The sequence below is a fragment of the Anarrhichthys ocellatus genome, unplaced genomic scaffold (assembly GCF_004355925.1).
Source record: "Anarrhichthys ocellatus isolate YVR2014 unplaced genomic scaffold, GSC_Weel_1.0 scaffold9, whole genome shotgun sequence".
NCBI lineage: Eukaryota > Metazoa > Chordata > Actinopteri > Perciformes > Anarhichadidae > Anarrhichthys > Anarrhichthys ocellatus.
This window is the reverse complement of record NW_022280039.1, coordinates 5,499,076-5,514,698: the sequence shown is the minus strand read 5'-3', so window position 1 is coordinate 5,514,698 and position 15,623 is coordinate 5,499,076. Positions and strand designations below refer to the sequence as shown.

The window sequence follows — 15,623 nt, the reverse complement described above, 5'->3', positions numbered from 1 at the left end:
AGAGAGAGAGAGAGAGAGAGAGAGAGAGAGAGAGAGAGAGAGAGAGACACCGCAAAAGAAAAAGTAAGAGGGAAATGTGGGAAATTAACAGCAGACACAAACTGGAAAACAGCGGCGTTCCTCTAATTTACTAATCACCTTGGCATGTAACTGCTAGGAATTAAAAGAGTGAGTCCGGCATGGTTGAGGTGCATCAACCTTCACGTTTCACTGCCATTTATCTAGAGTTCAGTCGTTGCTTTTATGTCCGTCAACCTTTCCCTGAAGGAGCACAGGTAGCAAAGAGGAGAGGCCTGATTTGACATTCAGCACATAGAATGAAAAGTTGTTTGGCTCTCATAGACCATTTACATTTACAACCGTCTTTGCATCTTTGGCAGATTGGATTGCTATCCAGATGTTGAAAAGGTGTTAATGGACCAGTCAGGATCATTAATCCTCCCACACTCAAGTACCTCAATGAGCAGCATGTGGAAGTAGCCACTTCCTTCTGCCTGTGATAATGGCAGGCGATAATGAGATATTCATTTGAACATTTAAATTATTTATACATTGAATTTTCTAAGGAAACAGCTGTTTCAACATATGCGGTCATAAAGAAGCCGGCGGTGCGTCTGCATTTTGCGTATGTACGTAGCATATATCATACAAGCAAAACCTTCGTCTCGCTTATTATTCAGCAAAGAAACTCACCAACGTGTCTGTATAAGCTACTAGTTAGCTAGCTGGTAATCATTTTTTTGAATTTGAAGTAATTTATCGCCGCTGAGTGGCGTGCATATAGCTGATCTACAGTTAAGTCAGCCAGCCGCCCCAGCAGGACAGATCCTCGTGTGGCATGAAAGGCCAGGATAAGCATCTGGTGCTGGAAACAGACATTCCCATAGAGACCCCCCCCCACCCCACCTTCTTCCATTTCAGAGTAAAATAAAATAAACCAGCCGCCCTGAGCTTGGCTGACATGACCCAGGCTGGCGGTAACCTAAGCCCCATCCCCACCCATCCACTAACTCTGCCACAACTCTTTAAATAAAGTTTTACCGTGCCACTTAATTAGTCCAGATGTTTTAATGGTTGAAGAGAGCCGGACTGTAAAAAAAAAAAAATATATATATCCATAAAAACACAGTGTGTGTATCGAGGGGTCTTGATTTATGCTCGTAAGCAGCAGAGTTTAGTCTCTCGATCATTCACAAGTTTCAACCCTAACGGTGGAATCCGATAGCCAGCTTTGTTTTGGTTCCTTTTGCAATTTGGTTAAAGAACCCAGATTAATTATATACAAAGTCTTTTCTATTAACAAAGGGCAATAACAAAAAACACTTTTGCATTTGTCTCATTAGTATGTTACTTCAAAGTAAAAAAGAAATAAATAAATGTATTCCTTTACTGCAAATAGTGTCTGTTGTTGTTATTATCAATGTAATGTAATCATGGGGGAGGGTAAAGGGTTGATGTGTCTACAATATTAGTGTATTAATAAATACCCATTAAAGTGTGTCTGTTGATAAATAATCAGTGGGTCTGAAAACACCACATGGAGCCGCCATCAATACATTCACCTAATGCTACTTTTCAAAGACGATTTCTTTGTTTTAAATGAATAAATTAACATAATTTAAATATAACTGCATGCGTGATGGAGGAGGGAGTCGGGTGGAAAAGAAAGAACTTAACATAAAGTTTCTCTGCTAAACATGGCAGGCAGCCAAGAGGGAGACAGTGTGGCAGGGATGCGAGTGGTTTAGCAGTCACAAAACCTCCACCATATAATCCTCTTCCTTCAGGGAAAGTGGTATTTATAGCCCTCTATATTTTTAGCCTACTTTTCTCTGAAATAAAAAGCCAAAGAGAAGGGGGGGAAGGAATGCAGCTGCCTGGAGGAGTGCGTGTACAGAATGGTGGCACATTGAGCAAGAAACAGCTACAGACCTTGAATGCAGCGATTACAACACAGCAAAGTCTGTTTAAGACTTTATTACACGGATGCCAACTGCAGCCTGGCAGGGGAAGTCACACTGGAGAAGCCACACATGAACACTTCACACAAGCCCAACGCTGCCACCAAGAAAAACCAACAAGGACGCCAGCATTGGCAAAGAGTCAGACATCTACATGCGTGCCGGATTAAAAAGGTACTTCATAGCGCTTTCAGGTGTGCCCGCCTGATCAAAATATGTGCGGAATGCACACGAATGACATCACAAAGTGGCGCCTACTACTCGACTTTCTTCACTGTTACACAGCACCTCTTCTTGCACGGTGTGCACAAAATAACACCTCACGAAAAAGAACGTTTGATGTACCTAAAAGCTGCATGCCAAGCAGTACTCGGGAAATCTATGAGACTAAATCTACTGGAAAACCAATCCTTGTTGGGACTGAATAAAAGAATATATACACCATCGGTTACTAGAGAAACTTGTATTTTGTAATCTAGTTTGCAAAGCCCTTTCTGGTGCGTATGCTCTTACCAACACATCCGTCTAGTGCTACAACTATCAACAGGGTCTACAGCAGAATATCTCCACAAGGAAGCAGAAATCCTTCTTAAAATGAGGGAGTTAAGCAGGAACACTTGACAGCATCAGTCTGCAATTTCTAAACACAACACAAGCCAATATAATCTCAGAGTTATGACCCGGATCCATAGGTGTGCAGACCTGTTTTTTGCGAAGCTTGCAGATCTGCTGCTCCACCATGGTGATCTCCCGGTCTACGCGGTCCATGTTCTGGATCAGCTCCTCCTTGGAGAAGCGAGCCGGCACCAGGTCCAAGTCAGGGTCCATGTGGACCGGGCTGACCGGGGAGATGGGCTCCAGCTTCCCCATTCCACCTCCACGCTCCTACAGAAGCACAACAAACAGAAAAGGGACATGCTTAGACGTAAAATACGTTTATGATCAATTTTACACTCGAGCTAAAGTCAAACAATAAATTCATGTTAAACTCAGAAGGGAGCGGGAAGAATGCAGAGAGGAATATGTCAAAGGGGAATTTCATATGGTAAGACATGTCTATATGTCTATAAATGTAAATAAAGCAGGTTAGTGTAACGTATCTGCCAAACAACCGAGAATAAAGAACCTCTCGGTGTGCCCTGGCCATCTCGGACATATTAACTTGCAGATCGCACGAAGGTTACTTTACAATAAATCATCCAAACACAGTCCGTGTATCCTGTGGGACGGGAACACAGGCCAGTAATGAAGTCTTCTAGGTCATGAGGGCCAGCGTAGTCACTAGACCACACTAATGAATATGAGCTCACCGCCTTTCTTGGCAGGATTATGCACAAGAGCTCTGGCAGCTGGCTCTGTTTAGGAGACTCGGTTTGAAATGTGAAATACTTCTGAGGATGTGTGTGTGTGTGTGTGTGTGTGTGTGTGTGGGGGCGGGGGGGGATCTGAACGGTGGAACATGTGTGTAGATTAAAATCAGGAGGTACATATCAGCCAGCGTCACACAACACAAAGCGCGGCTCATCAGCTGAGCAGCTGTACCGATGACGGTAGAGAGAAAAGATTCATCAAACCACTGCAGGTGGAGCCAATTTTACCTACTATATATATACATAATAATTAGGCTACATACTACCTACTAATACACTATAGTTGTTCACTATAAGTGCAGTACCTTGTTTACAAAAGCACAATTCTTGCTTCTTAACGTTGCTCTTAAACTGCACCAGATTGATGTATTGAACTTAAAATGTGCAAAATGTTGTACCTGGGGAGCATGAAGGGTTTACCGTGGACACTTTGAGTGTCCTGCCTCTAAAAAGCCCAGCCAACGTAATATTTTTTTTTTTTTCCATAATCTGGCAGCTCATGCTTTAAGCCAATTCTCAGTAATCCGTTCGGATGCAAGGCGGGAGTGGAAATGGAGCTGCGGCTACACGCACCTGTTTATGTAACACACATATATGGTGAGAGAGGGCCCACATGTTGTGCGGGGGCCGGATCTTTTCCTGATCGGTGAGTGTGATGTGCGATCCTACTTTCTGCACGTTGGTCGGCATTCTTGAGTTCTAGTCTCCGTAAAATGATTGCATGTGTGATCCAGCTTGGGTTATTTTTAAAACGTCTGAAATGAAGGTTATGCAAGCAAGCTAATCTGGACTAGGCGGGCTGCATTGTAGCCCCGCAGACCTGCTGGGATTGAAAATGTCAGCGCCAGAAGATGTTGAGGGGCTGTCCTAGATCAAGAAGCCCACGTTGCCAAAGACAATTAGTCACAAAAACTCAACATAATATTTTAAAAATGCCTCGACGATGTCATTATTGAATGGTGAGCGGTGGGGAATGATGTGTTCAACCGTGCAGGAGCTGATTTATATGAAACTTAAATTCCTTTCATTCTTGCCTTCATTGCTGCAGTTGTCTATTTTCTTTTTAGTGTTGCAAACTCAAGGACAGTTAAGTGTGTGCAACTGTGTAGAGAGTGTGTTTAAGCACGAGGGATTTGATGGTCGGCCTTCTGGTGTTGTGCCCTACGCCGTCCTCTGTTCCTGTCAACAGTACCGCAGCACATCAACAGCTACTGCACCTGTGACACAGTGTGAAAGAGTCACAGGCCAATAGCTAAGCCCTCGGCCCGGCACAGCTTACATCTTATGTGCCCGCGGCGACCTCGGTCACATCTAGGACATTCCACTGCATGATGTCTGGGGCTGTGCATGCAGCAGGTTTGTTTTAAGTTACCTCTGGGTGTTCTAGCGTGTCTGCATAAATGTGCTCTGTTTAGTAAGTACTAGTCTGTGTGACGGAGTCCTGTAGTCTGTAGTGTACGCACTCTAGTCAACAGTTGAATAAAGCCATAGATGTCCTGTTTTCAGGTGTAGAAAGCTACAGAAACAGAGACTACTGAGGTACGATTTGCTTAAGTTTGAAAGCCGAATGACATCATAAAAGGGAAATAATTTGAACTACAGAAAATAAAAATGCAATATGGAGTGAAACTGGTCTCAATAAGGCTCTATGGTCTGGGCAAGGTTGCTAGAAGTTTTGAGATGTAAAGCTAAATTAAAACTGTTGCAAGTTGTGTGGGCGGCCTTGCTAACATTGTTCACTTTAGCAGACTTGATGTTGCTGCTATCCTTATGTTCAGTTCCTTGAGCTAAAGACTGATTATGAACATCAGTTCTATGTCAAGTTACTAAATGTCAGGGCTGCCTCCCTCTTAGTCGATTAGTCAGCTGATCGGTCATGTTGGCCTTAGTGGAATAAGATTTCTTCAGTTGATTCGTCATTTTTAATGCTTTTTCCTTTCTTGATCACTTATTCCCATGAATTTATGGGCACATCTCTGGTAAACAAGATGGAATGTGGCGCTTTTGCATGAACATCGACATGATCCGTCCATTAAATAAACAAATCCATTAGTCGCCAAAATCGTGTCGAGTGTTCGAGGACTAATGATTTCTTTGGTCGAGGACGGCAGAATTGTGGATTCCTGCTGCTCAATGGGTGTGGTCTTAAATAATGGCCAGCAACTATTGAGTATTTTCATAAATTAATGACCTTTAAGAAAATAATTCAATTGGATGAAAAGAAAAAGTGAAGGAACTCAAACGGGTTTCCTATTACAACTAAATAAGGTAAATATATTTTTTATAGAATAGTTTATTTACATTTGAAACAAGTAAGATGCACACATCTACAAGAATGTGGCTTAAGCCTTCTTAAATTACTCCAATGCACAGTATTTGAGTTGTTTTGGTGACATATGACACGTCACTGCTGTTCTACGCTCTGATGAAAGGTAATAAAAAGAAACTATTGAATCCGTGCCATCACTTTGTGGATGAAGTCTTGTTGAATCCAGTGTGTGTTGACTGCTGGCATGCATCGTCTCTGATCACTGAACATGTGCCAGTAAGGTCATCAGTGCAGATACGGAGCTGCTGATATTATGACTAGAAATATTGAGCATACAATATTGAACTCATACTGTATAGCCATGTGACATACAGCAAGGCCCTCTATCTACACCAGTCAAAATATCTATAAAATACAACCAATTCATTTACTACAGCTTTCACAGGGTAATTCTCTGGTTGCCTACATTAGTCTCATGTTTTACCTGAAAGACCCACGTTTTAATGCCTTTGTTCATCATCGGTGACGTGAAAACATCAGATTTCTCAGACAGTCGGAGAAAGCAGACGGGAGTCACGCTGCCCTCCGTTTCTCATTACCCGTCTCCACTTTCATCACAGTTAGTTTTTTGGGGTTGGGTCATTTTGAGACGAGACTCTCGAAAGGTCTGTAAAGTTCAGAGCCTTCCCTGCATTGATCCGTGTACGACGACGCATCAAAAAACTGCTTTAAATGACGATAGCCCGATACCAATTTATCTGTCATAAACTAATCCCGACTATGTCAGCCCAGCCTATTCATTGGTCTGGCTTTTGGTGTGAATGGGCTACTAGTCAGGTTTGTCACATGTGGGCTTCCACAACAGTATAAATATCACTGCTCGTTCTTTGAGCCATATAAGCCACGAGTGACATTCATGGGAAACGTTTCAGAGCACCAAGAAAAGGACACTCCAACTCATTCTAATCTGACCTTATTCTCTTTATAACGGCACAGTACCAACATGTTTCTCCTCCTCTGACTCGCTGTCCATGCGAGTCATGCTTCAGGCGTCAGCGTTGTCTGATACTACTGGCATGCTTCCTCTTTTCTTGTTGGTATTTGTCTTTTACTCCTCCCTTTTCCCCCCTTCACCTCCATCTGTGCCTCTCTACATTTTCCCATTTCAGTCGCATCTTTCCCTCCATCCACTATAATTTAGTGCGCTCGTTCCGTGCAGCGATTGCATCTGACACGACTTATATAATGGCTTTACGTCCGTCTGTGCTTTGGGGGGGGAATTACTGGCATTCCTGAATATTTCCCTGCTAGCTTAAGAGTCAATGTTTTTGGTTTTTATTTCCTGTACCCTCCATCTTTGGTGTATCTATTTACCATTCCTTGGCTGCCTCCCGTGGCAGTTTGAAGTGCTCTGTGTGATGGCAGGAACACCTCCCCATCAGCAGCTCTCTACACTGCAAGCAAGTCGTTTTGATGCGCAGTTCACACAGTTTCACCCTCAGTCTTTTGAAATCTAGGTCAGCTCTATTATTTATTAATTGCGGTTTCACAGCTACGTTATAGTCTTTCCACTGCTGCTCACAGTGCTCCACCACTGCAGGATTGTGGTGTGGCATGTCTAATAAAAACCTTTGTGGCTCTGAAGGAGGCTGACAGGTTTAATAAAAAAAAGCCATAATATTTCAGAGAGATGTCACCTTATACACATTTGTGTATGAAGCTAAACTAAAAATTGCTTTCATGGAAATCTGTTATCGACCAAGCAAGCTACGTTGGGTTGACAGCGTGTTGCACTGTGTGGCTATGGAGAAACGTACAGCAGTCAACAGGAAATACACTTTGGATGAGATTTGGGGCTCATTTATAAAAGTAAATAAATCTAGAAGGGGAATATTTTGCTACGACTTGGTAGTGAAGTACCCTTTATTTAACTTTTGAGCAGTTTTGTTGTTTATGCGTTTTGTTTAGGTGTGCCTGTTTTGTTGAATGTGAAGTGTATGTTTCATGGAAAATAAAGTATTAATTCAAAAACATACATATATACACTCAGCCCTTTGTTATCACCATAAGAATATATACAATTCATACTTGATTGACTTGTTATCCGTCGCCAAGTCAAGTACCGATCCCATGACCATCAAGCTGTACTTCACCATCATAAACTGTATTTCCATCGTGACTACTGACCTTTGCCATATCGTCAGCCGCTCCCAGAGGCAGCTGTGGCCGGTGGGATGAAGGCCTCATCAGAGACTCTGGTCCCATCTCCAGACGAGGCCGTTTGATCTCCGCATACTCCACCTCCGATTGGCCGCTGTGCTCTGGCAGGTACATGTGTTCATAGCGGATATGCTGTTCTTGCCCTCTGCAAAGTACAAACGTAGCAGATTAGAGAAACGTATGGAAAGCTACTGAAGCGCTTCAACGAACAGTGAGCGCCAGGCAGCAGTTATCAACATAGACCTGGTGGTAAGTTTCTAATGTAGAAGCTGAGGAAAGAAAATCGCACAAATACTCCATTTAAGAAGAGTATCTTCCTCGCTACAGGGGCGTACTTTCATCAGGTTTTTAGCCAAATCAGCATTGCGGATGATTCTCTGAATTGCAATTTCACACAGACAGTCGCGTCGGTTAGAAGATGAACTCTAACAACTTTGATGGCTTTTGGATTAGCAACGTTTGCTACTATTGACAAAATTCCTATTAGTTCCAGCTGTACTGTAAAATGAAGGCTAACGTGACAACAAGTGTAATCTTAACATGGTACATATCAGCATGTTATAATCCATAAATTAACCAAAGGTAGCATGGAGTTACAACTTAAACAGGTGAAAGCCGAGTTCAATTTGATGTTGGCGGGACAGACGAGTCGCAAAGAAGAACCAACGAAAGATCAGGACGATGTGTAAAGTTTGACTGTTTGGATCTTTTGACTGAAATACTCGACCAGACCTCAGTATTAGAAAACATACTTCCAAAGCATACTCAAGTAATAATTGCAGGGCTCGAAATACCACAGTGCACATAAAAGTTGAGGTGTGAATGCAATTCTCAGCTCTACATGCAAGGTGCACATAACTTGGTACAGAAAATATGTGGAGAACAGCTCCACTACTACCGATACAAACAGGTCATGTAGAGCCCCTTCGTAGCCGAGTGGTTATAACGCATGCCACACCCCCCTCTTCCCTTGTTTCCAGTCCATGTCCCTAAAACTGTCAATTAAAGGCAAACATACCCTGAAAAAAAATCTTTGAAAAATAAAACAGAATTCAAAATATAAGACCTGTTACTTAAATGTTGTCTGGATTTATCTTTTTTGTAGAATTTGGGTAAAGATGTTGGTGCTTAATTAATTAAAACCACGGTCGTGGTGTCATGCAATGACACTTCCAGGTTCTGCCTACAGCCCGGTTGTTTATTTATTTATTTATTTATTTAGATTGGATCTGAGCCACCTTCACTGCAGGCCTCTCCAAGACGACCTGGAGGCAGTTGCGGTGAACCGCCACAGAGGAAATGTGCCCGGCAAGGACCCACCAAGTTGAACTCCCCGAAGTGTAACAATATTTTCGGTTCGTTATGAAACTGTGGCGCGCCGAGGGGTCTAGGTAATTAATAGGAAACACTGTCTACTGAACAACAGGTGAGGCTTGGTGCAGGTTTTGTTCAAACACGACGGCCTAATCACATCCCATTATTACAGGCTACATTTAACCACACAAAGACACATTTGTACTAAAGCACATGGAGACGGTTACAGTCGGAGATGAGGCTGACCTACATTTTTACCGCTGCCTGCTGTCTTGATTTGGTTCAAACAGAATCATCATAAAGTAATCACTAAAGACCATTTTCTTTCTGCAAAATGGGAACATGTAATGGGCCACTCGGTAGTGGAAAGAACGGGAAGCAAGGAAATTGTGACTCACTGTAACACTAGAATCTAATAGTTTTCAATCTAGCAGCATATGGTAGAGCTGCTCTTGTGTGGGGGTTTTGCAGGCGTTGCTGGGCAGTCGATGGCTGCGCACACGCGCGTGTGTATGCTACATGCGCATGTATGCTACAGCATAGCAACAGTGTAGCAACATGCTACAGCGCACCAGCAAAATTGACCCATGGTGTGTCATCAAATGACCGCTTCTGAATGTTAACTGCACTGGCTACTTAAGATTTAGGGACATTTTATTAGCCCACTTGTAAATATCTCTCTGTTCTTTCTGAGGGGACCGTTTTCTCACGTCTGCCCCGGAGGCAGATGCCAGAGCGTCGGTGACTTTGCCGCCAGTGTCATAATGGATGTGGCTTCTGAAGAGAAGAGGGAAAACACAACCATAATTGCTGGTCCAGGCCCACAATGGCCTAGTGTGTGGTTTCTTTATGTGCCAGAGAGCATGGCGAACGTCTCTGCCATAGTGGGGTAACGATCGAGACCATCCTCGGACTACGGCAGAGCTTTATACAACGGAGATATGTCGTGTCGCTTATGTAATATGCGGGGGTAAATCTGCATGTTAAAAGATGTCATGGGGTGGTGAGGAAAGAGATGGATTGTAGATGTTTATCTAAACAGTACCTCGAAAAATAAGGTGCCAAAATGAATACCCAGATGGTGTACGACCCCCCCCCAAACACATTTTTCTCACTCATTCAGTCGCACACTTGCTCATCTCCATAGAGGGTTGGCACTTACATAATCACATCATCAAGCTCTACCCCCCTCCCCTCCCCCCTTCTCTTCACCCTCCTGCCCCCTCTTTCTTTACCCCTCTCCCTCTTGTGAGCATGCAGAATAATCTGATCCCTGTGGAGGATTTGTCTGGAGGATGAGAGAAAGAGATGTGTGTATGGGAGTGGGGTGGGGGGGGGGGGGGCAACACAGCACAACACCCCCACAACAGCTCTACAACAGCTCCATTACTATCTTTACTGGTCTGGGCCCTATTACAACAGGGAACAGAGATCATGTGTGTTGATAGCAGCGGCCTGGTATTGTGAAAGCACTGTGGCGTTTGCGCGGCTGCCCGATCTGTGGAGCTGCTCCCCGGAGGATCGGCTCCACAGCTGTGCGCGATGCAGATACGGCTAACAGAGAGAGAACTGCACCACAGCTGGGATGAATGAAACCGGCTACGTGCACAGAAGAGGAGGGGAAAATGGGTGGAGTCTAACAAAAAACAAATGAGCCCAACTTTTCTCTTCATATTGCTGAACAAAAACCACGTTAACAAATGCTCGATACTGGAATAAATTAAAGCTATTTTTCTAAACAAAGGTAAGAGTGTGAAAAGCAATCAATTCCTCGCTGGATCATAATTCGCTTTTGAGTGATTCAGAACTGAGACTCTACACTCCTCGGAATTCAAAAGGCTATTGAAATAATAACAATTACAAATGAAAAACATAGGTGTAAAGAAAACAACAAACGTACATAACTATGTCAGTAAACACGCAAAAGGTTACTAAAATCCTAAAACAGTAATAGCTATTTAGGACCATTTGTACAAATATTTGAAAAGACTACGGTCTGAACGGAAGCCTCAGAACACTTTAATACACATTGACTACATTAATCAAAGCTCATGGATACGTGTCAAAAATAATCATTTTGCATTATTGTACCAGATTTGTTTCCAGCCTACTCGCTGTTCTGGGCAGAAAAAGAAACCCTGTTGTGGTTTCTCTGTCTTGTTGTGCTTGCTCTAAAATGTATTCACTCCCTTTCTCAAGTAGCCTGGGTGATCTCAGACAGATGGGAGGAGGTGGAGTGACTGAGATATCGCCTGGAGTAAAGAGGAGGATGAAACAATCAAGCAGCACCGTGGCTCAGCAATGATTATGCTGACCTGTAATTAGGGTACATTTGGAGCAGTAACTGAACTCACACATTTCCACCTCGTCTTCAGTCCAAGACAATTAAAGAGGAGATGATGGATACATAGATCTATCACACTGAGAAAGAGATAATGCCGTCCTAGTTCAGCTTCCGCGGCCATGTTAGTGCTTACATTATCTGTCAGAATGTGAACAGCCCTCAGCTTGCTACAAATGGAGGGAGGGTGTGCATAGACTGAAGGATTGCCAAGGCCAGAGTTACGCTATTCAGACTCTGAATGAGAAGGTAGAATGAGGGCTTCAGACTGGGTTTTAAGCCCTCTAAAGGAATGCTGAAGGCCTGATATATTCAACTGAAAAGGACTCCCCACCCACAGACGCCTGCCAGCAAGACCAGCGTTATATTTCACAGCCTCCACAAAGAAACGTGGGCTAACTGCTCGTCTCCCCTTCTGATATGATGGTTATTTTTTATCTACTGAAAAGTAACCTCACTTCTCCACCGTAGAAGTCTCACAAGGCATCCGTCTGTACACCGAGTGTGACTGCCAAAGCACCAGTGATTGAATGAATGGTGTCAGCAAATCAGGAGCTGGTGGGTAGCAGTTGAACAGAGTGGTGTGTATTTCTGCATCAACCCATGACCCAGCGTTGCCCCCCTGTGGGCTAGGCTATGCTAACCGTTAAACAGGACCGACACACAGCTCTGCCCTTTACATTGAAGACCATAATCCCATCTGATTGATACTTAAAGACGCAGACACAACACGCAACGGCCACACACTGTGACAGAGTCATTCTACCATCTGCTGTCTGCTGCTATATAACGCCTTTTCGTTCCAGAGGCTAGGGGTACACTAATTATCTGGCATATTTGGAAAGACAGCCCTCACTCCACATCCGACATACGGAGCATGTAACAAATATCTGCCAGCTGATTTCTAGGAAAAATCAATAAAATTACGTTTTAAGATATGCAAGAAAATCTGCCTCGACAATCAAGTGAGGAGAAAAGAATTGAGACTTATCCTCTGTGCAACATGCAATATTCATGGCATGCACATAAATTATTCACAAGAACTCATCAAGACTCATCCTCAAAAAAAAGCATGGCTATATAAATAATGAACAACTGTGGTAGGTACAAGACCGGAGTCTCCAGAGGGAAAGGGCTATACATACAATGCTCTGCCTGACTTACTGTTGGGCCATAGAAGATGGCTAAACTCTGCAAGCTCCATTGCCCTGCAGAGCCGTTTAACACAATATTATGGAGGAACGCCTTGCGGATGACAATTACGTGAGGATTACACTAGGGGAGGGTTAACAGGCAGAGGTTTGAGCAGAATAATACTGCAAACAAACGCAGCATGCATGACGCTTTGTCCCTTAGGCACTTAGGCACTTGTCCACTAGGACAAGTGCATTAAAGGGACAGCACTAACATTTTCATGTGAATGGTATATAGTTCCGACATGGACAGCCAACACCACGATATGCAACTAGCCTGTGAATAAATGTATGAAACTAAAAATGTCACGTCATCTATAATCCCCAGCAGAGGAGGATGTTGATAATAACATCATGGTGCAATACTTAAATTTAAGTTCTACAAATTATGTTGGGCTGGCATATTTTTTTAATGTTGACGTGCCATGATGGCACTGTAAATACTCCTGCACAAATGAATTTATACAACAAACAGTAGCCAGTAAAGTATGTCATTTTAAAATCCCAATGTAATTAAAAGCATGAGGAATCTAAACAAAGTGTCACCTCAAACAATGACAATATGCTGCTTGTGAGAGAATAAGCCTTATACACACGAGTACGGTGCACCTACCTCTCATTGCCAGGCTGGAACTCTGACAGTAAGGAGGGCCGACGGCGATGGGGCTGGGCCAGGTGGGAGCTGTAGTCCCTGGCATGATGGGAGTGGTAGTCAACCAGTCCCACTTCCTGGAACACAAACAACAAGTTGTGAGCATGGTGCAATAGACGCCACGTTAATGAAAAAGAACATTTCTTCCCATTCCCTGCCTCGTTTCTTCTGTAATATCCAGTCATTTTGTCTCCAGCTCTTATTTCTCCCTCTCCTTACCTATGCAGCTACTGTAAACTTGCAACTTGTAAAGGATTGTGGGACACAGCTAGTCAACCCTCATCGGGGGGGGGGGGGGGTAAAGCCTTGGCTTCTCCCACCATACAAGAACAAAAAAGGCCTCGCAAACGCTGGAGGTCACTGAATGAACTTTGAAGAACGGACAGCTTTGCACCTGTCGATACGTATCGGAACGTAATCTCGATAATTAGGGAGGATTTGGCGGAAATAATGGGGAAAGCCTTGACTGTCGACTCAAACATCTAATGAGGGAACAGCTCTATGTGCACAACATTGCAACCTGGGGATGTTTCTGTTGGGAGAAACACCAGCGGAGGCCCCTAAGGGGTCAGGCCCTTTCCAGTGGCTCAGAATAATGCCCTGTTTACCCAATATTCAAGTAGGCATAGCAAGAGCTACAACTCCAGTAAAAATGGTACTACACTACAGGTGGTGCCATTAAACACATGGTGCCCCTTACCGCGTGTGCCCGTTGCAGCTGCAGTGGTAGACTCGCCGGGTTTGGCAGGTGCCGTGTGTCCACCGTCCTCCGGCCCGGCTGCACAGACTGGGGGTGAGAGGACATGCTGGCACAGCCGCTTCCTCTACAGGCAGGAAGTGGGTGTGGCTGCAGAGCAGATGCCGTGCATTATTGGCCGTTTCGCTTAGCCAGCAACCTGTAGAGAAGAAAAAACAAACAGACATGGGACATGAGACAGTATTTGTAGATGAGCAACCCCTGTGGAAGTGCCACTGGATGCTTTCATACCTGCAAAGTACAATGCATAAAACATTATGCAATATGCGCGACTGTTTCTTGGAAACAATTGGATGTTTTCTGGCTAGCACCTACAGAGTAGCTAGAGATGAAAGTCTCTGTCTGCAGCGGATATCAGAACGTCATCACAGCTGCTCTCCCCTCCATCGCCCCCTGCACCTGCTAGACTGACCCCCTCCTTCACTGCTTACTGAATGGCCCACTGTCCTCACAGACACAGACCAGCCAAGTCAAGCAGCCAGCCCGTAAACCAAAAATACTCGGAGTTTAATGGGGCTTTACAGGCAACACAAATAACTCAATGACAGATAGAGATGTAGGCCTTGGGAGTCAGTCACTAGAGCAGGGGTCTCCTACGAGTAGCTTGCTACCGGTTTCTGAGTGGCCCGCTAAAGGTTCAAAGAATATGGAAGTAAATTTGACAACACAAATGTCACTGTGTGAATTTGATTGGATAGAAATTTAACAGGTTTATAGACATCCTTCTGACACAAAATTATTATTTGCCAATTAGCTGTCAAACAAGTTGCAGACCCCTTCCTGCACAAGATTTTAACTCCAGACGACGTTATGCAAACTAGAGCTGCCTCGTCTACAAGGAGTGTGTCTTATATTGACCAACAGTGAAGATATAAGTAGAACGAGGCGTGCACCAAGCTGGAGCACACTCAAACATAAAAGCTAGAGGTTTATTCTGCACATAGGTAGTGAAAAGGAAGGAAGGTAGGAGTGAAAATAGAGGCAAGAAGAAAGGGCCATAATCCCATCACAGTGACTGTGCAGATTACAGCACACATGCACAACTGTATGGTTAAAATTAGATACGATGCTCAGGAGCAACAAGGTGGACATATGACAATAGCTTCACACCCTCAATGGGAACGAATTTTAAGAATTGTAAGGTCTAGTTAAACCAAAACTCTATGTTGAGACGTCGTCTCCGGGCAGCTGGTTACAGCACCATTATGAGACATTAGTAGTAGTAGTAGTAGGTGGACTAGTACTCATGACATGTGTCCATGTGACTCCTGCCAAAAAAGACATTAGGACGCCTGCCATATCTTTGAGCCTCCGACTAATGACACCTCTCTCTCTAGCTCATATAGCTCATGTTTCAGCACTGTGGGAGCCACACAAGAGGAACGGTGGCAAAGATATAGGTTCTCAACATGGAATAAGATAGCAAAGTGCTCGAGGAGTACAACAGTTCTGTACACTGAATTCTAGGAGAACGACAGTTCTGTACACTGAAAGAGAAAGCCACCACCAAGGAGACAAAATCCCCCCAAAAAAACTCCATGCATTG

General features: G+C 43.9%; 1 protein-coding gene across 3 annotated transcripts in view; it reads right to left on the bottom strand.

Moving 5' to 3' along the window:
• Positions 1-15,623, bottom strand: part of ncor2 (nuclear receptor corepressor 2) — a 77,760-nt gene that overhangs the window by 44,547 nt on the left and 17,590 nt on the right. For all 3 annotated transcript variants that reach the window (XM_031849296.1, XM_031849298.1, XM_031849297.1), the window contains exons 2-5: positions 14,021-14,216; positions 13,282-13,397; positions 7,788-7,965; positions 2,664-2,846 (exon numbers count right to left, since the gene is read on the bottom strand). In XM_031849296.1, coding sequence (XP_031705156.1) covers positions 2,664-2,846; positions 7,788-7,965; positions 13,282-13,397; positions 14,021-14,125 — 582 coding nt within the window. In that variant the 5' untranslated portion in view covers positions 14,126-14,216. The remainder of the gene's footprint in view (positions 1-2,663; positions 2,847-7,787; positions 7,966-13,281; positions 13,398-14,020; positions 14,217-15,623) is intronic.